General features: G+C 37.4%; 1 protein-coding gene and 1 non-coding gene across 5 annotated transcripts in view; both read left to right on the top strand.

The window, feature by feature from the left end:
- Nucleotides 1-26756, top strand: part of lrrk1 (leucine-rich repeat kinase 1) — a 119942-nt gene that overhangs the window by 29210 nt on the left and 63976 nt on the right. For all 4 annotated transcript variants that reach the window (XM_053238079.1, XM_053238080.1, XM_026930411.3 and 1 more), the window contains 12 exons: nucleotides 45-216; nucleotides 1643-1822; nucleotides 3651-3799; nucleotides 6080-6306; nucleotides 10117-10244; nucleotides 11782-11945; nucleotides 12171-12308; nucleotides 21558-21670; nucleotides 21837-21916; nucleotides 23310-23439; nucleotides 23602-23714; nucleotides 24383-24597. In XM_053238079.1, the coding sequence (XP_053094054.1) occupies nucleotides 45-216; nucleotides 1643-1822; nucleotides 3651-3799; nucleotides 6080-6306; nucleotides 10117-10244; nucleotides 11782-11945; nucleotides 12171-12308; nucleotides 21558-21670; nucleotides 21837-21916; nucleotides 23310-23439; nucleotides 23602-23714; nucleotides 24383-24597 (1809 nt within the window). The remainder of the gene's footprint in view (nucleotides 1-44; nucleotides 217-1642; nucleotides 1823-3650; nucleotides 3800-6079; nucleotides 6307-10116; nucleotides 10245-11781; nucleotides 11946-12170; nucleotides 12309-21557; nucleotides 21671-21836; nucleotides 21917-23309; nucleotides 23440-23601; nucleotides 23715-24382; nucleotides 24598-26756) is intronic.
- On the top strand, nucleotides 4555-4626 carry trnae-uuc (transfer RNA glutamic acid (anticodon UUC)). Its single transcript has one exon. It is a non-coding gene; the product is annotated as a tRNA-Glu (tRNA).

Raw genomic sequence — 26756 nt, 5'->3', positions numbered from 1 at the left:
TTAATATAGATTTCAGTATGGATGTTTGCATGTGTTCCCTGCAGCTAGAGCTCCTGTGTGCTGCCAGTCAGCATGGTGACGTGGAGAGTGTTCAGTTCCTGTTGAAGAATGCTCGGGTCCAATTTCCTCAGGAACCCAGTGAAGGGAATCCGGCTATCTTGGCTGCGCATTACGGCCATCACTCAGTGGTTCAAGAGCTCTTGGACTCCATTCCATGTAAGTGAAGACTCACCTGCCGTGCTGCACTCTTGAGATCACATATTTTGTCCTGATGTCTTTCTTGTCTGTAAGTATTAAAGCACATTAAAAGATTTGTCAGTGTAAATGATCAATATGGGTTGTGTTACAGTCCCGATATGGCTAATTGATTAATTCTCATTTGTTATCTGGAATTTTGGTCAAGCCATTTTTTCAGGAAGTGGCATTTTACGTTTCTAAAAATGAGCTTTTTGGGGATGTGGTGAACAAAGTTGGAGTACAGGCTAAGGAAGGAGAGGTGGCTCGAAGTAGCTTCTTTTGATGTCATGGAAACATTTGCAAGATGGGTGGGGCGGACACAAAATCCCCATCTTTGATGGTATTTTAGTGGTCTAAAAGGCTTTCCGCTAGTGACAGGAAGTGAAAAGAAAAATCCCACAAATACACTTGTGCCCAATAACCAGGGAGGCACTTGTTCTTGTCCACCTTATGTCACGCCAGTTCTTCCTGATGAGCTTTTTAGATCTAACTTGATTACATACCCTTGTAGTAATTATGTCAGTTACTGGGTTTGACTTGAAAATAGTGTGAAAATATAGTTATGCCTTTTGGATAAAAAGATGCACCTGCCACATTCCGATGGTGCATAGCTTGGTTTATGGTTGCATTTATTGCTGGATGGTGTTGACATTAACCTCTACTTTGGAGACTGAAATAGCAATTAGCTTGGTATGGATAGTAGGGATTAATAGAACTCGCAAAATGGGAGCGCTGTTAACCGGCAATTAACATCTAGTGTGTCCAAAATGAAAAAAAAAAAAAAAAAGCTCCCTACTCACCCAGTAATCAGAGGCGTGTTGAGTGCAAAGGATGCTGCCTTCTGAGATCTCGTCATCTGACCATTTCCTGAAGGCGGCAAGCATAAATTCTTTGTTACTGTTGTATTCTAAAATCCCATACGTTTGTGTCGGTGTAGCTGATCTGTAAAAATTGGTGGTGGAAAACACCAGTCAGAGGGAGCATTTTGTGGACAAATAAATTGTAATTGTGCTGTAACTGAAGGCTTTTATTCAGTTTAGCTGAACAGACCTTAAGAGTAAGTGACCGTGTATGTTGGTATTGTAGTATGTTAGTCATGATGTATGCTGCCTTTAAAGAGTGTAAACATCCTTACAGATTTCCTTACAGGTCCCTTTCTAACTATTAAATTGATCCGCTCTAAGTTTTGACTTATCAGAACGGGAAGGAAGTAAGGCATAGCTGTAATCTTTTTTTAGTTCGACTACATCCTTGTAAAGTTAATGTGGCTTGTCAGAATTCTGGTGAACAAAAACAGGACATACTGAGAAATATGATTTTCTTAGGGAATATAAAAAATGCCACTGTCTTCAGGGGTACATATGTGTTCTAGACTAAATGTCCTCCCTTATGTCACCTTTTTTAGCTCCATGTATCCGTAAAGATCTTTTGAACTGGATGCTGGCGACGGCGTGTCAGCAGGGTCATTTAGAGGTGGTGAAGCTGCTGGTTCTCAATTACCAGGCCGATGCAGAAGACTGCGCCCTACATAGTGACGAGTTTGCAGTTATCACTGGCCTGCCGCTGTATGCTGCAGCCAGGGCAGGTACTTTAACTCCAAACTCAGTTTGGAATCATATAAAAGAGAGTTTCATGCAAAAGCTTAATTCTGTCTTTTTGAATGTGACATCTAGCTGTATTGCCAGACTGTTTTTGTTCTAATGATAGTGTGGCAGCCTGGAAAACCCCTTCACATGGTTTATATAGGTCTGAAAACTACATTGCATTGTGGATATTTTGACAGTTGATATCTGATTACAAACTTAACTGATTAGGTTTACGTGCATTTCACTACAGCACATAGCTATCCAACAACTTGCTCAAAGCCTGAAATTCACTGGGTGAGGCTGAATAACTGTTTTACCACCACATTTGTTAAACTGGATCTTTACCCAGCATAGCATAGACATATTAAAAATTTCCACATCATTTTGTTGATATATATTTATGGTTTCTTAAAGTTGAGATGTCAGAGGTAAAAAAAAAAAAAAAAAAAAAAACATCTGTACCCAAAGCAAGCTCAATGAAGACATGGTTTGCCAAGGTTGGTGTGGAGGATCTCCAGTGGCTTCCACAGAGCCCTCACCTCAACCCCACTTAACAACTTTGGGATGAACTGGAACACCGACTGCATCCCAGGCATCCTCACCCATCATCAGTGCCCAACCTCACTAATGTGCTTGTCGCCGAATGAGCACAAATCCTCACAACCACGCTCCAAGATCTAGTGGAAAACCTTCCCAGAAGAGTGGAGGTTATTATAACAGCAAAGGGGGACTAACTCTGGAATGGGATGTTCAAAAAGCACATATGTGTGTGATGTCCACAAACATTTGGCTATATAGTGTAACTGGTATGTCAGATTTCAACTGACTGATAGCATATTCAATGGAAGAGGTAGTTTCATCTACAGTTTAGCTGGTATTACTTCTAGGAAGTGAAACACCCCTATGAACCACATAGCTGACTACGTAACAGTAACTCCTCAAAATGATTTCACATGGATATTAGCCATCATGTCATCATAACTGTCAGTAAACATCCATTATCCTGAATAGAACTGTAATCACTACCAAAACCACAGAAATTTGCTATTAGAGATGAAGTCAGTATTGCATATTGTGTTGCCCCATGTCCCAAGGGCCTCAGTTGCCTCAAGCTGAAATGGTGCGCATGGTTGGAGAAAATGTGCTTTGAAATTCAAATGATTAGTGCTGAGTTGAGTTAAAAACGGTCTGTGCCACACTGTTTCAGCTTGAGGGCCTTTGGGACATATCACAATGTAGGACATAATGACAAAGCTTGCAAAATATTGACAGCAGTTACAAAATATGCATTATGCAAGAGAAAGCAGTGCTATAGAGCCTTCCCAGAATGTATAGTAGTTAAGTTATATTTACATTTATTCATTTGGCTGATGCTTTATTCAAAGGGTCAGCAGTGGAAGTTTGATCGTGCTGGGATTTGAACTAAAAACCTTCTGATCTGTAGCCCAAAGCCTCAATGCCCAGTTTAACTATTCCGTAATCCATTATGCAATGGAATGGAGTTTTTAGCATTTACCTATGTAATATTGTTTAGTCAGTATCAACAGATTAATCAGTATCAGCACAGTGTACATGTACATGGCCGTGTTCTTTAAACTGTGTTGCAGTCAGGTATATGATTAGGGTATTTAGCCTGAGCTGAAGCCACAGCCTCAGATTAGGTTAGGGGATTTTTATACACTACCTATTTTCCTTCTTTGATCCTGGTGATACATGAAATAGTTCCTCTTTAAGGCTAAAGAGTGAGGTAAAAGAGACTCTTACACTTCCTGTTGTAGTTTAACTGTGATTCAAAGTAATCTCACACCTCCTTGTTTCCTGGTTCAGGAAATAAGGCGATTGCTACGTTTTTGCTGGAGAATGGAGCCTGCTTCTCTTCGTACACGTTGATGGACCACAGCAAGTTCACGCAGGAGCTGCTGAGAGAGCGCCTGGTGGAGGACAAAGACACATGCGATGATGGGAGAGTGCAGCAAGTGAGCCTACTTTAGCTCTTTTTACTCAGTCTCAGTGGTTTAGAGCCACTTACTGTGGATTAATTTACAGGCTGAAACTTCTGTATTTTCAGAACTGTTAACATTTGCTCTGTTTAGCATATCTAAAGTACATTTGAGAGTACGATCGATTGTAGCTGCATTGAAATGTGTTTAAAGATTAATAATTCTATAATGTGATATACCACAGACAGCAAACATTAGGAATAGTGCTACATTAAACCACAGAAGTTAAAAACTGTCACATTCCTAAGCAAAGAATATTCAGGAGCCTGGAACATATTTTTATCAGAAAACATACTGTTATAGTTTTGTTTTTATTTATTTATCCATGTTTATATAGCTGTTTAGCTAGATTTACCTACCCATTTTAATATTTATGTTGATTGATCTACCCATGCCACTTTTAACTAGATTTATCTATATATGCTACTATTTGGCTAGATTTGTTTACAAATGCTAAATTTTTAGCTAAATTAATTTATCTATGCTAACATTTAGCTGTGTATCTCTACCCATCCTAATATAATTATATTTATTTACCCATGCTAGTGTTTAGTTATATTTCAATTCAATTCAATTCAATTCAATTTTATTTGTATGGCGCTTTTAACAATATTTAAATATTTATCTGCCCAATGCTAATATTTAAGTAGATTTATTTACCCCTGCCGATATTTAGTGTAGATTTGTCTAACTATATTTATTTACTTGTGTTAATACTGGGCTAGATTTGGTCCCTGGAGGACTAGTGGTTAGGCCACAGCGCTTTCACCGCTGAGGCCCGGGTTCGATTCCCGGCCAGGGAACCGACCCCAGCCACTAGCAACGGTGTGCTCTCAGTGCCAGTCCCAAGCCCGAATAAAAATTGGGAGGGGTCACGTCAGGAAGGGTATGTGGCGTAAAGACTGTGCCAAATTAAATATGCGGACCAATAATCCGCTGTGGCGACCCATAACGGGATCAGCCAAAAGAACTACAACAACAACAATATTGGGCTAGATTTATCTGCACTTGCTAATATTCAGTACAATTTTTTAAAATCCATTCCAATATTTAGATATTTTTGTTCCACCCAGTATTTAAGTAGATTAATCTACCCATGCTTATATTCACTCAGATTTATTTACCCATGGTATTGTTTAGCTAGATTTATTTAGATTTATTTATCTATACTTGGCTATATTTATGCACCCATGCTAATCTATACTGCTTTTTATCTAAACACACTAATATTTAGCTCTATTTATCTACCCATGCCAGTTTTTAGCTAGATTTATTTATCTATGCTAATAGCTGTATGTATCTACCAATGCTAATATTTAACCGTATTTATTTACCCAGGCTAACTTTTAAATAAAGTTATTTATCCACACTTCTATTTACCTATATCTAGCCAGATTTATTTACCCATACTAATTTTAGCTAGATTTATTTATTTATAATTAATATTCTAATACTTGGTTATATTTATCTGCCCATGCTAATATTTATCTGTATTTGTCAGATCACTATAATATTTAGCTAGATTTATCTACCTATGCCTTGTAAATCAAAATCACAATATGACAATATGACATTTGTCTTTTGACCATGATGTTCAGTAAATTAGAAAAAATCAATTATGCAATTATGCAACTTCCTGTTGAACATGTGACTTGTGGGATGTTCAGAATATTTCATAAGGGTGAATGTGTTCAGGTAACACGGTTGAATAAATGTGAACAAGAACATACATTTTTCATTCCTATAATGGATGGCACATGAAAAAGTATCTTTCAGGCATGAGATGTTAAATTAATTCACATATTAATGCAAATAGTCAGATTTTTGAAGCATTTTAATGATTTTATTTCAAGGTAAAGTGTGGTTACAGTGGTGTGGGGCAGAGAAAATGCTGTAAATGTGTTGTGTAGGTTTTTATTAGCATTACCATCAAGTTATTGCACATACATGCACGTACATTGTGAGAAACACTTTCCCGATGTTTAAAATATATTTTTTCCCTTCATTTTGCATACATATTTTTATATGTAATATGAGTTGGACACAAATGACACCCCAGTAGTGGAATCACCATTTTAATAAGATGAAGGAAAGCGTGTTACTTTCTATTCTGATTAAATCTTCCTCTGTGGAAGCGGTGTGCATGTGTGTATCTGTGCATCTGTGTGTATATGAGTGAGCGATGTCTCTATGGGAGCAGCAATGGTACTCTTGAATGTGGATTAATATTTATCCTCTGTGAATTCTCATCTGCAGCCTGTGAGTGTGCAGTGGTCAGGGTTAAAGCTGCCATGGTTGGAGCTGGACTGGTTCCTGGATGTTTCCTCCAGGATCACAGTGCTGGATGTGTCACACAACGGCCTGAGCTCTCTGCCCTCAGTGGTGCCATGGGGCCTCATAAACCTGCACACACTCAACCTCTCACACAACAAACTCAAAGAGCTGCACACACCCCAATCCTCTCAGGAAATCATCTGCATCAGGTACAGTACAACACAAAATAAGGTCGACTCGTGTAAGGGTTTTAAATGTGTGTGCACATTTACCATTGTATGCAAAAGTTTTAGCACCCTTCACCAAAGTACTTTTTTGTTGTTGTTGTTGTTAAAGTGAAAAGAAAATCAAAATTTTCAATTTGTCATTAGGGATTATTACAGCAGCCACTAGGAATTCTCTGACTCTTCAAACCTGAAGAAAATGTCTTGATGAAACTCATTGTAATCAATTACATATCAACATTTTATCTTTATTTACCCACAGTAATGTTTTTGTCACTGTTGATATTCACCTTGTGGATCCAAAATCTATATAAAAATTTTAATTTAAGCCCCTGCAACACAAAATTGGGCCAAATCCCCAGTTTCTATTAGCTCTCTTCAATTCATATATTGTGTTATGTTACACTATGCACTACATAGTCATTAGAATGCTAGCTGAGAATCAGCCAGAGAAAAAGAGAGACACTGATGAGGGTCTGCTTTTAAGCTACTTAAACTACTACTACTTTAAATCTCTATTTGGACATGTATAGAAAATAAACAAAATTTTTGTTAGAAAGTTGGCACATCATTTTAATAATAATATTAGAATGAATATAAAGGGTTATAAAATGACATTCATTTAGAGCACATTAGTTATTAGAATATAGATAATGGATCATTTTAATAAAATATGGTTATAAATGTAATTATAAAGTGTTATAAATAACCTATATATTAATTTAGAGCCTTTAATTATTCCATGATTTCTACATAAATCGTCATTTATCCAGTAATTTTAGGACGCTCAAGTTTTAGTACGCTGGAATTAGGTAAAAGTCTGCATTTACTATTCACTTCTTTGTATGGAATAACACCTTACTATAAAGGCTTGCTTTTTTATTGCTCTCTCAACACTCCTGTTCACTTTGCCCAACATCCTGTTGTTTTTTCTTTTTTTAACACATTTCGTAATGTCTGCCATTTCAGTGTACTGACTGTATAACACCATCACCCAGAAACTACTGGGTTCCATTTTTAGTCTGGTTCCTCTTAATGTTATTCCTCCTGATTTAGAGCCTGATTTCTGCTTTGGCACAATGTACAAAAATATTAATTGAATAAACATAACATAACCTTTAAATTAGAGATACAGCGATACTGATACTGGACTCGGTATCAGTCCATTACCATGCTCATTTACAAATAAACATACTCCAAAAAATGCTCCAATACCAAAATGTGATATGATGTGATACAATGAGCAGTAGTGTATGTTGTAGCCCCAATGAATAGACGACACGAAATGACAGCATTCTGAATGTATTTCACAATTAATGATCAATCATATGGTATGTCACTATAGTTCAAATTAAGTAAATAAATAAGCCTATTATATAAATAATAAAATGAGTTAATGCGCCTATAAATGAGTCAATATATCGTGAAATATTTCAACAGAAGAATAATACTGAACTCATTATTATAAAGTATTATTTCACCATCTAATTTTCACAATAATATTGTCATATGACAGTTCATCTTTATTGCATAACGAGATGTTTATTTTATAATGACACTGCAAGCATAAACTCCATCGAAGCCCACTGAATCACAAAACATAACGTTGTATATGCTGTGCACTTTAATTCAAATCATAATCTACACCAACAAAATAAACACAAATATACACCAGTTACTCACTGTCCTACTGTATCATGTCACGTATTTAAGAGAATGGTTTTGCAATTACAGCTGGCAGGTCATTAGTTAATAGGCTTAATAATGAAGGCTTATTGGCTCTTCCACTTCCTCTGGTTTTCTGGCATTTTACATCCAGGCTGTTGTATTAGCAGCCTCTTCATGACAGTTTGTCAAGTAGTTAGTGAAAGGGAGAGGTTGTTACGCATGGCTGAGAGGCAGTGTGTTTGTTAATGGGGGGATTCTGGTATCTCTCAAACTAGGTGCTTATAAGTACACCTTATAAGTAAAAAAAAAAAAAAAATGGGCCAAGCCCAAAATGGCAAAATATTAAGCTTTTAATGGTCTTAACAACAAATCATTGGTCAGAAAATTAGCAAGAAGTAAACAAATCGATAAAGGAACTTAGTATAGGATAGATTTTCCCTTTGATTTCTTTAAATGTTTAAGCTTTGTGAGTAAACTTGCAGATAGCTTTTTATGGAAAGAAGAGTCAGTGTTGTTCCATTCAATGTTTATGGCTTCAAGCAGTTGATGAGTGGTTGAAAAATGTTTCACGATTAGTTTGTGTTTGATGTGAGACCAGATATTCTTTATAGGGTTCAAATCTGGGCTCTGACCAGGCCAAAACATGCGCCTTGTTCTCAAGCCACTTTTTGGTGGTCTTTGCAGTGTAGGCAGGAGCGTTGTCTTGTTGAAAAATAACACCTGATTGTTCTTCTTTAGAAAACTATTTTTCAGTTGTGGGAAGCAAGCCTTTCTGCAATATTCTCCTGTATCCCTTATCACAGTGAAGCAGCTCACCAGTACCAGCAGCTGAAAAGGCTCCCCACACCATGACACCTCTTCCTCCATGCTTAACTGTGTTAGAGATCCGTTCACTATTGTATTTCACACCAGATCTTTGAAGACACCAAAGAAACTCAAATTGGGATTCATCACTCCACACAACTCTGCTGGACCACTCTGAATCAAACTTTCCGTATTCTGCAAAAACTTCATTCTGTCTTTGATGTATTTCTGAGACAGCAATGGCTTTTTCACAAAACCTGAGTTAGATAACCATTGGATAGCCATTTTGGACTTGACTCTTTTGTTTTTGCCCAGGAGTGTAGGTTACAGGTGTCTGTGTTGATATAGATAGAAAACACCTACTTGTACTCAGACTGATTGATGTATTCCTATTTTAAATACACAAATAAGCTCCCCAAACAAAAAAAAAAGCATTGTGTCAATTATTCGATAGTACTTGGTTCTACCTTCCCTCGCCTGTCAAGTAAGTATACCATCAGTGGCATGAGATTCCACTAGTTTCTATCACCCCACTGACAAGGTGTGCAATTCAGCTAAGGTTTGTTGGATCCCAGTGTTTCACCTGCTTTTCTAAATAATCCCAAGTTTTCCCATTGTTTACAGAACAGATTAATCGTCTAGTGTGAGACCGGCAAATTCGGCAACTCCCTTATCGTTTTTTTCCCCCAAGCCATTTCATAAAGCACTGTTTCTGTCGATGCTGATCTTCATGTGTTTTGACCACAGCTGACAATCCAGTTTTTATGCTGCATTCATTTGGCTGCGCAATCTATTGACATTGTACAATAAAGTGCTGTAATTGAAGGGGTGGCTTATTTTTTGTCCAGGGAGCTTAAAATGTTATAAAATTTGGTTAGTATCCGAAGAGTGAAATTTCTATTCAGATTCTCATTGCCACCTGCGTGAAAGTTAAAACTCAGCATCTCTTTAGTTTATGTGAAATGAAGATGATTGAACAGTCAGAGACAGCAGAATGGTCTTCCTTCTGAAACATCTGCATCCAGGATATTTACATTTATCAGACACCCTTATCCAGGGGGACTTACAGAAGTGCTTTATAGTCTACATCAGAAAAATATCTCCATACTAGTTCACTAGATCTTCATCTAAGAATACCATCAAGCTAAAACCCTGTTAGCAGTTACTACAGCAAGAGTCAAGAAATTTTTGCGATTGAAATATTTGTGGTCTTGAACTTCCTGTAACATCTATTTCTCTATTTCACTGCTCTTTGTGTGTGTGTGTGTGTGTGTGTGTGTGTGTGTGTGTGTGTGTGTGTGTGTGTGTGTGGGGCCTCTGAAGATTACGCCAGGTCAATCTGTGTGAGAACGACTTGGAGAGTCTCCCGGTTGGCTTGCTGCATCTCAGCCAGATCCAGAGACTCTTTGCAGCCAAGAACAAACTCACCATCCTTTTCAACATCCCTAATGGTACACACACACATATACACACATACACACCTAGTTTTGGAATAGGTTATTTAGAATACCTCATTATATTGAGTGAAGTGTCATTAAGACTGGTGAGACTGGCAGATTAACAAGTTAGAGCCTGCAGATCTGGCTATTTCCTCTTAATGATTTCTAGGAAGTACATGGTTATATTAACAGGTTGGTTCCCAGATCTGTAGGTGCCAAACAAGTTTACATTCGCTGTTGATCCACTGTAAGAAAAGTCAGCAGTCGTGTTATGACATGCCCTCATTGAACGCTGTGTGTTAGAAGAGCATGTTTGAATGAAATGTGCGACATCACAACAATTTAAAAAACTATAGAGACTGTTAAAAAGTTTTATGTAATAAGAGTATGAAGTGTCAGTTTCATTAATGTTATGTAAGTGATGAAATAAAGCATTTAGTATTGTAGATCAGATTTTAGGTTCTACTGTACTATGAAATCAGCATAATGCAGAAATTGTTCAATTTTAAAGTCACCTAATTGATTTGTTTTTGGGAAAAAAAAAAAAAAAGCTTCTATATTGAACAATAAATTGCTTGACATGGCAGTTCCACCATGAAGAAATTCAGATATTAGATATGAATATGCAAATTGTAAACTGGGCTGCATTTGCATAATTCAATAGGCTTTATGGTGCAATAACTTTTACCTGTCATGTTTAATTCTCAGGTCCCTGTTTTTTTTTTTTTTTTTTTTTTTTTTTTTTATGAAGACATTTACAGCCAGTTTGCAGCCTCAAGTGAATTCCCTAAAAAGGATTTCAGGGGGAAAATGTTTTCTGAAGTTTTTAGAGCCTTTACGTCATATACAGTATTGAGTTATGTGCATGTGGTGATGACTTACTGCTAAAAATGCACAAATCATTTTCCAGACCTCAGATGTAACTAACTCAGACAGCTGCAGAGGATTTGTGCATGCAGGGCGGAGCTGACTAAAACAGAGGCCTTTGTCAACTGCATGTGATTCTAACCTTGAATTTGTGGCCATTTTTCGTATAGCTTGTGTGAGGAACAGCACCACTGGCTGACAGTTTAACCGCATGCTGAAATTTATGTTTTGGGCTGTAAATACACTCAAAAAACTATGGAATGCCATTTGAGGCCAATATTAAATAAATAAATATGACACTCTTCATATTCCAGAATATGGAAAAGTGGAATTTTTTCCCCACACACACAAAGGTTGAAGTAGATCTACATCTTAATTGGAAACATTGCTTATCTCAAGGACAGAATTTTATCTGCATGAACTGCTCAGAAAATCACCATAAGCACCTGCATAAGCTGATTCTGAATACCAAGAACTTTCCTTGCATAAATATTGACATATTTTTAACTTAAGTCACAGAATATGGTCCTTTAAGTATATGTTGTTTGGGTAAATAACAACTAAATTGTTATTTTATCATTCTTTCTGTGTCATTCTCTCTCTCTCTCTCTCTCTCTCTCTCTCTCTCTTTCTCTCTTTCTCTCTTTCTTTCTTTCTTTCTGTCTTTCTTTTTCTCCTGCAGGCACTAACTGGATTGGGCTGCGCAGGCTTCAGGAGCTGGACGTGTCTGATAACTACCTGATTGATCTCCCGTTCCGTGTACTGCACTGCTTCAAGTCCCTCAACAGCCTCAATATCAGCAAGAACAGGCTAAGCCGCTTCCCAGACCCCTGGGCCTGTCCTCTGGTGTGTTCATCTACACACTCCTTTCTTTCCCTGTCACAGTATGTGTATTTTAGGATTAAAATCAAAATGGAACGCTTTCTTCTTTAGCGGTGGCATATCCTGCTGTTTATATTATCAAATATCAGCATGCTGCATCTCTGTTGTGTACAGAGCTGATTTCTGGAGCCTTCTTTGTCCTTTACATGTTCCATTTCTAGTGTAATTAAACTGTCACTTTTTGTGTAGAAAATTTGCAAAGCTGCATCCAACCAGATCCAGAGTCTCCCTGACACAATCTCTATCTTCTGGAGGACGCACTTGAAGGAGGTGGACTTCTCAGAGAACGCCCTCAAGGAGCTGCCCTCCTACATATTTGAGCTCGAGGTGAGGATAGTTTTTTTTTTTTTTTTTTAAATAAATGCGTAGAAGATTTAAAGAAACTATATTCAAAAATCTCTCAAGTCAGAATTGTGGCATATCTATATAGTAACCATGCATCTTAATGAGCCTGACTTCCACACAGCACTTAGGCAACTCTAGAACATGTGACAATGTTGAAGGATAAACCGTTCTTATTTGCCAATTTGTGTATTATTTAAGGAATAATACATGAAGAAGTAAAGAAGAAAATAATCAACTATGGTGTGGTGTGGTGCGGCCTGACGTGAATCAGATTTGATTATTTTCCTATAACTTTGCTAACACTGAATTTTTTTTTTTATTTATTAAAGAATAACGCTTCATTCCTTTCCATTTGTAGTCATGTTTATAAAATTATGTAACTATAAAACATCCGTGAAACAAGTTAGTTCCTGCTACTGCTAATACTTACGCTATTACAGCTTTAAACAGTGTTTTCTTCACCAGATTCTCTTTTTTCTCTCTCTGAAAGTTAATAAGACTGCAAAAAGAATAAAAAGAATGCAGCTTGTCATGTTACTGAGAAAGCGTAAAGCGTAAAGTCATCTGTCTTGACAACTTTCCCATGTCAGAAAATGTAAAGTTACAGCTTTATCTCTGACTATTACAAAGTGTGGACACTGGAGACAGCTCCTTACATTTTAATGTGTTTATGTGGAGAAATCATCGTACAAATCACTGGAATTACTGCCCAAGCCATCGTAATCAAGCACTCGTCAGATATTTTAGAGATTGTCGGTTCTGTTATTTTTCTGTGACGTGTTGCCACATTGACAGTGTCTCAGGCTCTTTGTTGTAGAATATTGTGATGTTTATATTTTATACAATTGCTCTTGATGATTGTGTATGATTGTGTATGATTGTGTGACGAGCTGTAATCTGTTTAAACGTCTAAGCCTATATACACGGGATGTTTATATAGCCAATATGCGGCATCATCAAGGCTGATTTGAGTCAAGGCACAATCAGCATTGCATGTAGATTGGGTTTAAGTACAGTTCAATCACATTGTGTTCAAATGAAGTTTCTAAATAAATGAAATTAGAAAGCACCTAAAAGCACTAAAGCACCTGAAAAACAGCATAAGTCACCCAGTGATGTACAGTGAAGACAAAATAATGCAAATATTGATAAAGTCATTTAAAATGAAACCAGTACTAAAAGAAGAAGGAAAAAAAAACAATCAAAAGCCAATATGCAGTAAAACACAGGACACTATAAACATAGATAAACCTTAATACACCATAAAATGAGCTCACAATACAATAAAATAAAGGCATAAAAGGTGAAATAACCAATAAAACATTGGTCAAGGTCATGAGAAGTTGATCATGTGTGCGTTTTTTGAATGTGTAATTCTCTTTGTAGCCTCATGATGGCATTACTCTCATAGTGTTGGACGTATCTGTGTGTGCAATGTTTGTGTTAACGGTTTGGAAGAGATTTTCAGACCTTGGTTCTGTTCTTGTTATTTAGTTTTGTTGTAATTAAAAATTACACAATAATTATTGGTATCAGGCTGACGATGGCCTGAAACACGGGATCAGTATCAGATTGGGGTTATTTTCCAGCATCATGTCTGTCATGTTTCATTCAACTTTGCAATAAGCACTGGATCTTAAAAAAGTGTCCAGTAAGATTTACCTGGACTAAATTTATGAAGTGAGACAAAACTGTCTTCACAAGATAGAAATCTTCATCTGAGGGCTGTATTTTTTTTTCTCTGCATGATTAGGAAGGAGTTTGTAGAGGCTTGGCAGATAAAATACCCAGCTTTGGCATTGCACCACTGATGATTCAGAGCTTCAAATCCAGTATAAATCTCACACACACACACACACACACACACACAGTAGAAAACAAGATCTGCATAATCTGAGAGGAGAAAAAGGAGAACAGGGATCTGTCTATGCAAACTGATTAGCAGGAAGCTGTTGTCTGCTCATTCAACAAGGTCAGTGGTGCAGGTGGCCTGGATGTCAACACTAGGAATACCTTAAACATCAAGTATGAGTTTTCATCATGTGCTGTCAGTTCCATCTGTTCACAAGTGTACCATCAAGTATACCATTACAAAATAGCTCTAACAGCATTTGCATTGAGGATTGCTGTTTTTTTGCTGTCTCTCTGCTGTGAAAAAATACTCCAAAATTCTGTGTGCTTAAACAAAAAATGTTTCATGTGTATTTTGCTAGCATGGCTAAAGGACTTTTAATATATACTGGAATAACATGCCTGCTATAAAAACATGAACAATGGGTAAACTAGCGAACTTGTATAGTAACACATAGTGTATAGTATAGTAACTACTATTACTACTATTATAGTAACTTACTATTAAAAATATTAACAAATGTGTTGACACCCATAAGAGCTGAAGCACCCCTACTGTAAAAACAACACCCACTGGTTAAAGTACCGTAACTGCTTTAGTAGTATTCATTTTGTAAACCCTAACAAGTGAGTAAACTACCATAATACTGTAGCACTTTAACTGTAAAATACTAACTATCAGACTACCAGAGCAGCACATGTACTGTTAAAACAACAAATATGTTGAGCCATGGTAGCGTTATAGAATATATACAACATCCTAGCTACAATTTAATTCGTGAGCTGTTTGACACGCCAGCTGCAAAAAACAAAAATACTACCACTACTGCTGGAGTAGCAAAACACAAATGCATAAACTTTCATAATTGCTATAGAAGCATAGCTATAGTAAATCCACTAACAAATAATAATCTACTCTATAATACTAACAAAAGCTACTGTAGTTGCACACTCACTGTAAAACACTAGCAAATAATTAAACTACTGTAGTTGCACACTCACTGTAAAACACTAGCAAATAATTAAACTACTGTAGTTTCACACTCACTGTAACACACTAGCAAATAATTAAACTACTGTAGCTGCTGTAAAACACTAGCAAATAATTAAACTACTGTAGCTGCTGTAAAACACTAGCAAATAATTAAACTACTGTAGTTTCACACTCACTGTAACACACTAGCAAATAATTAAACTACTGTAGCTGCTGTAAAACACTAGCAAATAATTAAACTACTGTAGCTGCTGTAAAACACTAGCAAATAATTAAACTACTGTAGTTGCACACTCACTGTAAAACACTAGCAAATAATTAAACTACTGTAGTTTCACACTCACTGTAAAACACTAGCAAATAATTAAACTACTGTAGCTGCTGTAAAACACTAGCAAATAATTAAACTACTGTAGCTGCTGTAAAACACTAGCAAATAATTAAACTACTGTAGTTTCACACTCACTGTAAAACACTAGCAAATAATTAAACTACTGTAGTTGCACACTCACTGTAAAACACTAGCAAATAATTAAACTACTGTAGTTGCACACTCACTGTAAAACACTAGCAAATAATTAAACTACTGTAGTTTCACACTCACTGTAAAACACTAGCAAATAATTAAACTACTGTAGTTGCACACTCACTGTAAAACACTAGCAAATAATTAAACTACTGTAGTTTCACACTCACTGTAACACACTAGCAAATAATTAAACTACTGTAGTTTCACACTCACTGTAAAACACTAGCAAATAATTAAACTACTGTAGCTGCTGTAAAACACTAGCAAATAATTAAACTGCTGTAGTTGCACACTCACTATAAAACACTAGCAAATAATTAAACTGCTGTAGTTGCACACTCACTGTAACACACTAGCAAATAATTAAACTACTGTAGTTGCACACTCACTGTAAAACACTAGCAAATAATTAAACTACTGTAGTTTCACACTCACTGTAAAACACTAGCAAATAATTAAACTACTGTAGTTGCACACTCACTGTAAAACACTAGCAAATAATTAAACTACTGTAGTTTCACACTCACTGTAACACACTAGCAAATAATTAAACTACTGTAGTTTCACACTCACTGTAAAACACTAGCAAATAATTAAACTACTGTAGCTGCTGTAAAACACTAGCAAATAATTAAACTGCTGTAGTTGCACACTCACTATAAAACACTAGCAAATAATTAAACTGCTGTAGTTGCACACTCACTGTAACACACTAGCAAATAATTGAACTACTGTAGTTGCACACTTACTGTAAAAAAAACTAGCAAATAATTAAACTATTGTAGTTGCACACTCACTGTAACACACTAGCAAATAATTAAAATGCTGTAGTTGCACACCTACTATACAACACTAGCAAATATTTAAAGTACTGCTGTAGCACACTTACAACACAACACTAACAAATAAATAACCTACCATAGTTGCACACATACTGTACAACATAATAACCATATTCTACTATGGTTATTATGTTGTACAGTATGTGTGCGACTATGGTAGCTTATTTATTTGTTAGTGTTGTGTTGTAAGTGTGCTACAGCAGTACTTTAAATATCTGCTAGTGTTGTATAGCACTAACAAACTGTAAACACTAGCAAACATTAGCCTACTGTAAAACAGTAACAAATAATTAAACTACTCTAGTTGCACACTTACTGTGAAACACTAACGAAAAATTAAACTACTTTAGTTGTAATTGTACTGTTAAACACTAATGAAAAAACTAGTTAAAGTAATGAAATAGTTTACAAACTACTGATTAAAGTAATAGGTAGTTTCATTATTTGTTAGTGTTTTACAGTAAGAGTTTTACTACAGTAGTTTTATTATTTTTGTGTTTTACAGGAGGTCTGCTTCTACAGTAGTTTCATTATTTGTTAGTGTTTTATAGTAGGTTTGCTACTATGGTAGTTTAATTATCTGTAGTATCAGATCTAGTGTAAAATACTAACAAATTAAACTGTATTAAAACACCTACTATAAAACACTAACAAATACATAAACTACCGTACTTACTGCAATAGCACACTTGAAAAAGAAGGGGTGGGGGGTACAAGAGGTGAAATGACACGGAGCAGCACTATATCCACCATCCCAGATGTAATTTAACGCTCAAGCAGTTTGACAGACAGGGAATGAACCGTCTCTTGCTCGTAATGCCAAAAATCCACATACCGAGCCTCAGGTTGGGTTTGTTGCAAGCCGAAGCAGAGCAGAGCCTAGCAGCGTGGATCCAATGACTGCTTTTTACATTTATGTTTGCATTTATTCACCTTTATCCAAAGCAATTTACAAGTGACAGAGAAGCATACTGAACACTCAGGAGTGCTATACACGTTTCATAATTTCGAAATGTTACGAGCCTTCAAGCTGAAGAAGGCTGGCTGCTGTAACAAAGATAATACAAGGTAGTTTGGAGAGAATGCTTCTGGTAGAGCCGTGTCTTTAAGGTTGTAACGGAATCTGCAGAGTAACTGATGCAATTGCTGATGCAGTTCATTACACTAAACCACCAGTGGCAAGAATCTGTGAGAGACGATCCCACTCACCCAGTAGCACCGTTCACGCTCCGACCAATGGGATGACTGGGATGGAATGTAAACCCTGATGAGTGACTTCAGATCACCCTGACCTTTATCAAGTCCTGTCAGATGTGAAGACTGAAATGTGTGAAAGTGGTTGCTGTAGTGGTTTTGCTGCATACATTTAAAAAAAAAATCTGAAAATCTCACAGGGAAATCATATTTGGTGTTGGAGATCATTAATTAATCAGCATCATTAAATATATGGTCAAAACTACAGTATGTGGACACCTGACCATCACAGCTATATGTGCCCATTCCAAAACCATGGGCATTAACCCAGAGTTGGTGCAGTTATAAACAGCCTCCACTCTTCTGGGAAGGCTTTCCACTAGATTTTGAAGTGTGTCTATGGGGACTTGTGTTCATTCAACCACAAGAGCATCAGTGACATCAGACGAGGAGGCCTAGGGTGCAGTTGGCTTTCCAATTCTCATCCCAAAGCTGTTGAGTGAGGTTGAGGTCAGTGCTCAGTGCAGGCCATTCAAGTTTTTCTACAACAACCTTGGCAAACCGAGTCTTCATGGACCTCGTTTTGTGCACAGGGGAATTGTCAAGCTGGATCAGGTTTGGGCCCCTTAGGTCCTGTGAAGGGAAATCTTAAAGCTACAACATACAAAGGCATTCTATACGATTCTGTGCTTACGACTTTGTGGCAACAGGAAGGCCCACATATGGAACCTATAGGTATGAAGGTCAGGTGTCCACATACTATTGGCCATATAGTGTGTAGGAACCTAACAAAACTTTGATACTAATAATGACAAAAAGCGAAGCAAATAGTTCATTCATGGTTGCTGGTGCCAGGTGGGCTGGATTGAGTATTTCAGAAACTGCTGATCTCTTGGACTTTTCACACTCAACACTCTCTAGAGGTTACACAGAATGGTGCAAAAAACAAAAACATCAAGTGAGTGCTGCTGCCACATGAATAATCAGGGGTACAGGTGTTCTTATTAAAGTGAGTGTATTTTCTCAGTGTATAGGATACGATTTTTGCACAGTACTGCATCTCTAAAACTTGATGTTAACATTTACATGCTCACTGATTTCACCGATTCCCAGGCGTAACATAACGTGACTTGTACATTTTTTCTCTAGGCCTCATGCATCAGCAGAACAAATACATCATTATGTTGTCACTGCAAGCACTCCAGAGGGATCAAATATGATTTCTAGTTTAGTCTTATTTGCAAGTTGAGTGACTACACTTGGGAAAATGTTTGGGCAGATGGAAATCATTTCATATTGTGAACACATACTGTAGTTAGAGTAGTTCACAAATTGCCTAATTTAATATAACTACCATGAGCACTTACACTTGTTTGGGGGTGGGGTGTTTGGGTTTTTAATAAATCTTGATTTTAATAAATCTGAAATTACATTGTACAAATTAAAGGCCTTAATGAGCTCTTTAGGCTATTGTTAATCTGGTATGATTTGATTTTCACACCTAAACAGAGGTGGTAGTTACTTGCTGTTGAGATGGAATGCATTTCTTGTGTGTGAATCATTTTAATGGGCTTTTATATTTGATTTGGTCTTAAATTACATTTGAAGTAGCAGGCTTAGAAAAAATCTGAGTGCCCAGAACAAGCTAATTGCGTATTCAGGCTCTCATTTTTTCATTCACAGTTGCCTGGCAGACAAGTAGGTTCAGTAAGCTGTAGATATAATGGACACAAGTTTTTTTTTTTTCCACTCATCCGACAACCAGAGAATGAAAAATAAACCCTCCTCCCTATTGATTTTTGCACAAGAAAACTTTTCTTTCTACATGTTTGTTTAAATGTAAGACTTCTAAATTGGTTTATATATTTCTCTGTGGTGGAAAGCACCTCGATGCTGTGGAACTGCAGGGATGTGGTCTGACAAGAGCTGTTTTTACTAGGCATATATATATATATATATATATATATATATATACATACATACATACATACATAATTCAAGTTGACACAGCAGCATAAGTAGGGAAAAGAATTTCCATAAATACTTATATAATAGAAATATTAGAATTTTTTTTTTTTTTGGCCAGAACCTTGCAACAAAAAATCCCATTAGTGGAATGTTTTTAATTTTGTGTGGGTCAGATATGGGGGGAAAAAAGACCATATTAAAATAGACGTACAGCTTTTATTCATGCATCCTTAGTAACTAATTAATAATAACTGCGCTAGCAGAATTTTAAAAAAAGACAACACTCAAGCTGTTCTACAGCTCTGATTCTTGCACACAGATATGACCAGAAATATTATCAGGAGAGGATAAAGACTATGGCTACGTACAGTCTTATTAGCATAAAGTTTATTTTCCATGTATTAATGCACATAAATAGTTTTTCTTTTTAGCTTAGATAACTGCACTTCCACATGAACATAACGTGTGACTGGGCAACGCATTGGAGCTTTGCCTGTTTGACTAGCAAATGGATTCATGGATGCGGCTGATTTTATTTTTTAGCACAGGATGGATTTCATGTTTATCATAAAACAATATTGTCACACTGTCCTTCCCAGGTATCATGTTTTATGATGAAAATACAGGGTGTGCCAAATGTTTTCTTTCATTACACCAACTAGCAGGGGAAGGGGTGGGCTCGTGTCGGGTTGTGGGCGTTTTCAATTTGCATATTCATAGAATGTGGAATTCTCTGTTCCGTGCCTTTTTTTTTTTTAAATGACCTGAAAAATTTGTGCTTCAAGTGATTTTAAATTAGAGCAAGTGCTTAGAATGTACAGTCGGGTCCATAAATATTTGGACATTGACAATGTTATAGTAAGTTTAATGTCTACCACAGTTTTATTAAAGATGAAATTAAATAACGAATATGAGCTCAAAATGCAGACTTTTAGCTTTAATTTAGCAGTATACATGTTGTAGGAATTACAGCACTTTTTATAGGTGTACCAGAAAAAAATCTTGGACCAGAATGAAGAGAAGAGTATGAAGAAGGAAAGGAACTGCTCATGATCCAAAGCATACTACTTCATCTTTATGGCGTGGGCATGTATGGCAGCCAATGAAACTAGTTCCCTTGTATTTACTGATGACGAGACTGCCGACAAAAGCAGCAGGATGAATTCTGAAGTGTATAGGGCTATATTATCTGCTCAGATCTAGCCAAAGTCTTCAAAATTCATTAGACGGCACTTCACACTGTAGATGGACTCAAAGCATACTTCAAAAGCAGCCCAAAATGTCTTAAGGCAAAAAAAAACACCAGAGGAACAGGCAGGAACTGTAGACAGATGCAGTAAAGGCCTGGCAGAGCATCAGCAGGGAAGAAAACCAGTGTCTGATGATGTATATAGGTTCAGGCAGTCATTGACTGCAAAGGATTTGCAGCCAAGTTTTAAAAATGACAATTTAATTTAGGATTGTTAGTTTGTCCAATTACTTTTCTCTTAAATGGTGATGGGGGCACATATAAAAAGTGCTCTATTTCCTACACCATTCATGTGATTTGGATGTAAATACCCTTAAATTAAAGCTGAAAGTCTGCACTTTGAGTTCACATTAATTATTTAATTTTGACTCCAATATACTGTGGTGGACAGCTAAAATAACACTAGCTTTGTCCATGTCCAAATATTTATGAACCTAACTGTATGTGTACTGAGTGTATTCTTTTTTGGTGTGTGGGTGTTTCAGAATTTATCTGCAGACACTTACAGACACTTAGAGACATGTTGAGTGTTTCTGTGCAGGCTTTGGCAGTCCCAAATACAGTAATTTCTGTGTGTGTGTGTGTTTGTGTGTGGTTGCTCCAGGCCATTGTGTCCCTGAAGCTATGTGGGAATCAGATTACCACTCTGCCGGCTCCAAACAAATGGAAATGCTCTCAGCTCCGAACCTTAGACCTGTCCAGAAACCAGCTGGGGAAGTAGGTCATATGTACACACATTATATATAGTATGTACATGTGCATAAATACACGTATCTCCATCTCCTCTCCCTGACCACACATATCCACTCCATTAATCCAAACCACCTCTGAATCATCACAATTCCAACAGTTGTTAATTAGGCCTCTGGTTTTGGGTGTGCAGGCCCGTCAGGACGGAGGAGAACACCAAGACCAGGAGGCTCCCCTTCTTAACCACGTGGCATCGCAGAGACCCAGAACCAGGTACAGTACACTTGTGATTCACTGAGGCACAGCTGTAATACTGTAGCACTTTAATTACAACATCATGGTGAAAGTAAAGGGGTGAGACTGTGTGGGCAAGTTTGCCATCTGTGCTGTGGGGAATGTGTGGCAAAGCAAAGTACTTGAAGCTGCAGCCATATTTCCATCCAAATATGTAATTAAAACCTAAACAACAAATTGCACTGTTGCAAAAACATATGTGAACATATGTGTCAGGTTTCCATCAACTCTCTGGCAGAATAAATGTCACGTTGCAGAAAGAGAACTTGTGCTGATGATTGGTTATTCAATTATCATGATAATCTAACACTCTCATTATCACTATATTATTATTATGGAGGCTTCAAAATTGTCTCTCCTGTTTTATTTGTAGTCATGCTCTCCTTAGAGAAGTATGTAACAGTGTTTGTTGGGAACATAAACTGCCACAAATTCAGTTTTAAATTTTTAAGTCAACGCCATGTGAAGGCGGAGCTCATAGTAGCGGACACAACCAACAACTAGCATACTGTATCCAATATGAATGTAAGCCAGTTTGGCTGAAAAATCGCCAGTTAAGCATGTATCTGTTTGTTGTGTGTGCGGAGAACAGGTTAGAACAGATTACATGCAGTAAAAACAAACATCATCTTTTGCAAGGCAAAAAAAAGGTTAAGTTAAACCTCAGTTTTTAAGGCATGTTTGAGACAGTGGTACTTCTCCATACGTTAAAGGAGCATGGACTGGAGATCATGGAAGGAAGGCTCGTGGGTAAAGAGTGGTTTTGCCATATTTTCACAACAGTTCATTGATACATTTTTGAAAGACTGCATCCAGATCATGGCCTCACCCTTAAAATGACTATATTACTGGTAGTATTATGGGGTTGTCTTCAGTCAGAAGGGTTTATATAAAGCTACGTTCAAACACAGAACCTTAGAAGGAGCCTTATGCCTTCTATATGAGCCTGCAAATGAAATCCGGTAAAATTAAACCAAACTGATAAAGAGTTTTATACCAAGCAGCTTGATTATATACACTCAGCCTGGTGGCTTTTTCTCGTTATAAGACATGGTAATGAAGACGTGGCAGCTCCTGAATTTGACCTCTGTTTTTGAACACTAGCGTCTCTAATTAAATGAAGCCACATTTGTGTAACAGTCTGCCATTAGCAGCCTTCATCACCAACTTGAACCTTCCCTTCTCTCCACTTCAGGCACTAATGTTAGCTTCAGACGGTGCAGTCACGGGAGAACGACTGCTCTTTTTCCGTTCTATACCACAGTCGCTCTGCCGTGGCCTACTATGGCTGGTGATCAGAGTGTTGCAGTGTTTAGCTATACAGTGTATGTTCGCTTTAACTCGTCTGCATTCTCGTGGCTCTTCCTGGCAGCTTGTCCCGTCCAGTTTCCCGAAATCCTGCGGGATTCACTGGAAGTTCTCTTCCTCAACGACAACCAGCTGGAGTGTGTGCCTTCGTCTGTGTGCACCCTTAAAACCCTGTCCGAGCTCTATCTGTCCAAGTGAGTCAAGTGTTGCATCTTCGAATCATAGGAGATGTAGTCTGTCTACAAACAAACTGTATGCAATCACATGACGATAATGAAATCAAATACTTTTCTTTCATGGTTAGCAGCATGCTTGTTGGAAAGTCTCAGTAATTCAGTGTGGCTTGTTCTCCACAGTAATCCAGGCATCCAGGAACTCCCAGCTGAACTGGGCCAGCTCTCGAACCTCTGGCAGCTGGACATAGAAGACCTAAACATCAGCAATGTGCCCGCGGATGTCTGCCGCGATGGTACAGCATGACATTACACCCAGTTTCATTCATCACAGAAGCTTTGTTTCAGCTTTCAGAATTTCTGGAAGAATTGTGAGCTTGTCAATCAGCTAGCTAGGATTACTCAGCTAGTTAATACACAAATACTTTTTGAAGATTTTCACTCTGATTTTCACAGCTTTCTAATAAATTGAGTGCAGTTAGTGGGCTGATTTGCAAAGTGTTATGCAAATAACTTCATGCAAAAATTAGAGGGAGGATACAACAATATATACATGCTAATTCTTCTCACTACATGTGGTGAATTTGGATCTTAGAGAGACTTCCTTAAGAGCAAAACTGAAGGTGAAGTATAACACTGATTAGAAGCTTGTGAGACTGGTCGAAAAACCTAAATGTGATATGATTGCCAAATAAGACGGTAGACATGAATGTGTATGTTCCATTTATAGCATAAATGTGGCTAAAGTCTTTTCACAGAGTATGGAGTATTTTTCCCACTGACTTAATATTGATTTTTTTCATTTCTAAAAAACCTTTTACACAATTCAACCTGAAACTTTGACAATGTTTTTTAATGATCTCATGACCTAAGCTGACTGTGCTGCCTCTTGGTAATTAATCCTAGCATTTTCATACCGAACCGAGTGTTTGTGTGTGTGTGTGTGTGTGTGTGTGTGTGTCAGGTCCGGCGGCTGTGTTGGCATTCCTGCGTGCTGAGCTGCGCTGTGCCGAGGCCTGCAGGTTGATGAAGCTGATGTTTGTTGGGCCGCCCCGTCAGGGGAAGAGTACTCTACTGGAGGCCCTTCAGACAGGAAGAAACTCGCCTTTCTCTCCATCTGATCGCAGCATCCGCACCTCATCCTGGCTCCTAGAGAGACCCAGTGGAGTCAAAAATAACGTAAGGAACCAAACACACTTCACAAATTCAAAATGTGAATATTGGAGTGCAAGATTGCTACAGTATTTAGCAACCACAACATGTAATGCGGTTGGTATGAGGTTTTGGATGTATGTTATGTCGTATCGAATGATCTCATGCTCACTGTGGTCCCCTCATGATGGAAGTTGTGGAAATTCAGAAGTTATGGGTGGCTCCACGTTTACAAACTGACGATATGTGATGTGTCATATTTTCTAACATGGCAGAAGTTTCCTTTGTATTTGATGCACACTCAATACCTCACTCATGTATTCCCTCTTTGTTAAAATGCCATTTAGCAACTTCAGCCAAGGCTAATTTTTACTCATTTATGTCCATTTGCACACAGTAATGTGATTTTTGTTTGTGTTTAAGGCATAGTTTCCTAAAAAAAATGCTAATGAAGCAGATACTAAAAGCTAAATTAGCATAAAATACATCTGCCTAGCAAAAAACATTCCCCTGGCACTCATATTGCACCTTGGCTGATGTGTGTAGTGCAGCAGGAGGTGGGATTCAGAACATGAGCATGAAGCACATTAAACATGCTTACCAGATGAAAAGGAATTTTACAAAACTCTTTAAGGGTAGGGATTGTTTCTTTGTCTAGTTGTTGAACAGACAACTATGAATACAAAAACCTAAAATCCCAGAGATGTAATCTGCTTGTCCTGAATGCCCATGCTGCTGATTTATCCATGGCCTGTACTTGTTACCTTTCAGTCTTTTATTAAAGAAGTACTGAGTAAAATTTCTCTACATTTTAGCGTAGCTCGTTAATGTTGTCAAGCTTCATCAAACTGTCATGGCAGAATTCACTTTGCAGACGATACCGACAACTAGACATCAGTTACATTTATGGCATTTGGCAGACGCCCTTATCCAGAGCGACTTACAAAAGTGCTTTGAGGTCTATCAAAAATACATTCTGATACTGGCTCACTAGATCACAAACTAGGAATACCATCAATCCAAAACTCTGTTGGGAGCATTAATGCAAGAAGGGGAAAATATAGTCTCAACTCATAATTCTTGCTTCTCTGTTTAAATTTTTAACCAGATTTGGTCCATTACAGCTGTATATCTTAAGAATGAATAACACCTTAGACACTGACCTCTGACCCCTGCACAGTTGGTGGGTAGTGTGGGTTGAATGAACATCCTTTCTGACTCACAGGGCTCTGAGTCACACACACATCTCATCTTGTAAAAACAATCCCCACAACCCCTGATACAGTGAACTTTATACTCAATTTAACCTTTAAAATGAGAGATTCCCACATAGTCATAGATACAGATGGACACACATGCTTATATACTGACTGTACGTAGATCATTACAACCTAATTCTAACACACACCCACACACACGCAGAATACACACAGAACTTTTAAAACCCCAGAGACTGTTCCAGCTCAGACAGCTGTGATAACTAATCCTACTGCTGCCTTTTTGTTCCAGTTATTTATCATGTTAGCTTAAACAGTGTGACTTGTATTTGAACTTTAACTCTAGGTCTTGCTTTTTTCCCCAGAAATTATTCTCATGATAACGTGTATGTGTATTTTCTAGACATGACGTCACTCTTGCCCTACATTAGTTCTGTTTAGTAACAAAACCAACATAGTTGCTCTGTTATAGAATTTAGTTTTTGTCCGGTTAGCGTTGCTGTGGTTCAGCACTGTATTTTCACCTGAGCTGAAACTGTCCTGATCTTAATCCCTTTGTCAGGCCTGGAGCTGTGTGTAAATCCTTATAGTCATTATATAGCTGGGGTGGACAAATCAGTAGCCCTGACAACCAGGACAAGAAGATTACATGGACAAGTCACTGGCATTTTATAAAATGTGCTTCACGGTGAAACACCTAAGTGCTGTAACTATAATGTGTGTGGTCACTTCATGGATAAATATGTCAGGAAAAATAGTCTTAAGCAAGACACAAGTAATATCTTTTATGTGCGATGTCAAGAGAAAACCTGACCTGTTATGGGTGCAAAAACGTGATGTTTTACATTAGAAGCCTTCTTTAAAAAAGTTGTGTTTGTGTTAATGTCCCTGTACTCACTAATACACTAAAGTAATGTACTCAATAGTTTGTCATATTTTATTGCATTATGTTTTTTGCCATTTTTCATC

Source organism: Pangasianodon hypophthalmus, chromosome 11 (assembly GCF_027358585.1).
Source record: "Pangasianodon hypophthalmus isolate fPanHyp1 chromosome 11, fPanHyp1.pri, whole genome shotgun sequence".
Lineage (NCBI taxonomy): Eukaryota > Metazoa > Chordata > Actinopteri > Siluriformes > Pangasiidae > Pangasianodon > Pangasianodon hypophthalmus.
Note: the sequence above shows the minus strand (reverse complement) of the source record. Positions and strands in the feature narration are given on the sequence as shown.